General features: G+C 37.6%; 1 protein-coding gene across 1 annotated transcript; it reads left to right on the plus strand.

Moving 5' to 3' along the window:
• The first annotated feature begins 488 nt into the window (after positions 1-488).
• Positions 489-2,284, plus strand: LOC137824155 (NAC domain-containing protein 72). The gene is made up of 3 exons (XM_068629635.2): positions 489-773; positions 895-1,169; positions 1,377-2,284. The coding sequence occupies exons 1-3, from the start codon at positions 593-595 to the stop codon at positions 1,926-1,928; spliced, it is 1,008 nt and encodes a 335-aa protein (XP_068485736.2). The 5' UTR covers positions 489-592; the 3' UTR covers positions 1,929-2,284.
• The last annotated feature ends 498 nt before the right edge of the window (positions 2,285-2,782 follow it).

Below are 2,782 nucleotides of genomic sequence, written 5' to 3' on the forward strand. Positions count from 1 at the left end.
CACATTTAACATGATTAGGCAAAAAATAAATTTCAAAACAAACTACAAACCCATAAAAAAAAATCTATTATTAGAAGATTTCAATTAAATTCAAAAAATACAAACCCATAAAATATATAAACCTGTCATTAAAAGCACAAATTTTAACCATTACCGGTTATACCAGTGTTTACGCTTTGAATAATAATTTGGCAAAACCATTATTCATAATTAAAGTCTCAAAAAATATTGTTATTTTGAGTTTATCAACATGGTAAGAATATTCCAAGGTTTCTTTTGTGAAAAGTAGTATACACTGAACCGAATCAGCCGCGACCGTACGTGAAGTGGATAAGGTCGTCCGCATGATGATCTTTTCCGAAAGTGCGACGTGGCCGAACAGCAAAGGGCGACGTGGCGTGATCCCAGAGGCCCAAAAGGAACTCGACAAAGATTCTGTGCATGTGTCTCGACCTTCGTGTCCCTGTATAAATAACTGCCAGCTATTCCTTGGAAAAAGAGAAAAGAAAACACATAAGCTAGAGAAAAAAAGAATAAGAACTTTGTTTTATCTTGATTTGAAATTCACTGTTGGATCTTGAAATTGAGCAAAATGGGAGTTGCTGTGAGAGACCCTCTTGCACAATTGAGTTTGCCTCCTGGATTTAGGTTTTACCCCACTGATGAAGAGCTTCTGGTTCAATACCTCTGTCGTAAGGTTGCGGGGCACCATTTTTCTCTTCCAATCATTGCAGAAATTGATTTGTACAAGTTTGATCCATGGGTTCTTCCAGGTAATGAAATTCTCTACAATTTAATGCGTGTTTGGGTTGGGGTTTGAATTGATTTGGATGTAAAATTGAAGTTTTAAGTTTGAAATTGTTTTCTAATTGAAATTGGTTTCCGTGGGTGCAGCTAAGGCTGTGTTTGGAGAAAAAGAATGGTATTTTTTCAGCCCGAGGGATAGGAAGTACCCGAATGGTACAAGACCAAACAGAGTTGCGGGTTCTGGGTATTGGAAAGCCACGGGAACTGACAAGATTATCACCACCCAAGGGAGAAAAGTTGGCATAAAAAAAGCACTTGTGTTCTACGTTGGTAAAGCTCCCAAAGGCTCCAAAACCAATTGGATCATGCACGAGTATCGTGTTCTTGACTCTTCGCGCAAAAAAAACCTCGGAACCACCAAGGTACTAACACAATCACATTCCTTTCCCCTGTTTTTCATCCCCAATCATTATTTTGCATCAAAAGCTTTTGGGTGCTTTGAAACTTGTATTCATCAAAAGCTTTTGGTTTTTGGATCGGATTTTAGTAATCTAAAACTTTTGTCTCACAGTTATGGTATGGTTTGTTTCAAAACTAATTCAAATTTGTTGGGTGCTAATGTGGTGCAGCTTGATGATTGGGTTTTGTGTCGTATATACAAGAAGAACTCGAGTTCGCAAAAGGTTGAGGCAAATTTTTGGGCCAAAGAATGCAGCAATGGGTCATCACCTTCTTCATCTTCCCACGTGGAAGACAGGCTGGAATCGTTTCCGGAGATCGATGATCAGTGCTTCACTTTTCCGAGTGCGAACCCGATCAAAACAATGCAACAACAGGACGAGAAATACGGGTTTCAAAACATGGGATCCGAATTTTTTTCTGATTGGGTTACCGCGCCGGATCTTGATTCGATTTCCGAATTCGGGTCAGGTTGCCAAACCCAAGGGATGGTGAATTATGAGTACAATGACTTATTTGTCCCTTCTGTGCCGCCGTTCCACATGGAGTTCATGGCAGGGGCACCCACGGAGGAGGAAGTTCAAAGCAGTGTGAGAACCCAACGGGCTGACGGAGAGGGATATTTTCAGCAGAACCCGAATGCCCGAAATTTGTCTGGCTCGAACGAATCGCTTGGATTCGGGTTCATGGATCAGCAAATAAGGTTCGGGTTACGGAACTAGAGGATCCGAATGGTGGTGGGGCTAATTGTAATTTGAATTCTTCAGCCATTGTTATGGTTGGTGTTACTGATTCCCAAAAGTGGAAAGGGAAAACAGCAGTTTTGGTCATGCTTTTCTGCTGCACAAATGGAGGTTGGTCGATACATTCATCGAGTGAAAGTGATGAAGTACGCAATGTTGCTTGAACCAAAACCGCATGGACGAAAAATGAATCACATTGTACTTCAAAGGACCACACCACATAGCAACTTTTTTTACATCGTTTGGTTTACAAATACTTGTGTTTTTGGCTGCCATTGATTAACATCCTCTTTTAACAATTAATGAAAATAGTGATAATATTTTCACCACTCAAATTTTATATACAAGTAGTTAATGATTAATTATACTAATATAACAGTACAATATTTAAAAATATTTCATTCACTTAGATATTTATATTATTATAATTAATTATCAGTGGGATGTAAAAATATCTTTATTAGAATAAAATTATATCTACCATTTGTTATAGAGTTTTAGAGATGAAACACGTACACCATTATCTACACTACCATTAGATTACACCATTATATAGTCCTACACTGGTAGGTGACACTTTTTGTAAGCTAGCATTATTACACTAACCAAATTGAAGTGATGTCTTGTAAAGTATTATGTAATACGTGGCAGAAGGTAAAATAATAATTGGATTGAGGTTTGAATGTTGAAAGGATTGGGAAGAAAGGTGGTGGTAGTATTAGAAAATGAGGTATCGAGTTTTAGAGGAGAGTCGTTTCAAAGATTTAAGAAGAATTAAAACGAACTAGTGACATAATTAATTGATTAAAATACAAAATTTAACAGATTAAAAA

The sequence above is a fragment of the Phaseolus vulgaris genome, chromosome 11 (genome assembly GCF_051622355.1).
Source record: "Phaseolus vulgaris cultivar YP4 chromosome 11, ASM5162235v1, whole genome shotgun sequence".
Lineage (NCBI taxonomy): Eukaryota > Viridiplantae > Streptophyta > Magnoliopsida > Fabales > Fabaceae > Phaseolus > Phaseolus vulgaris.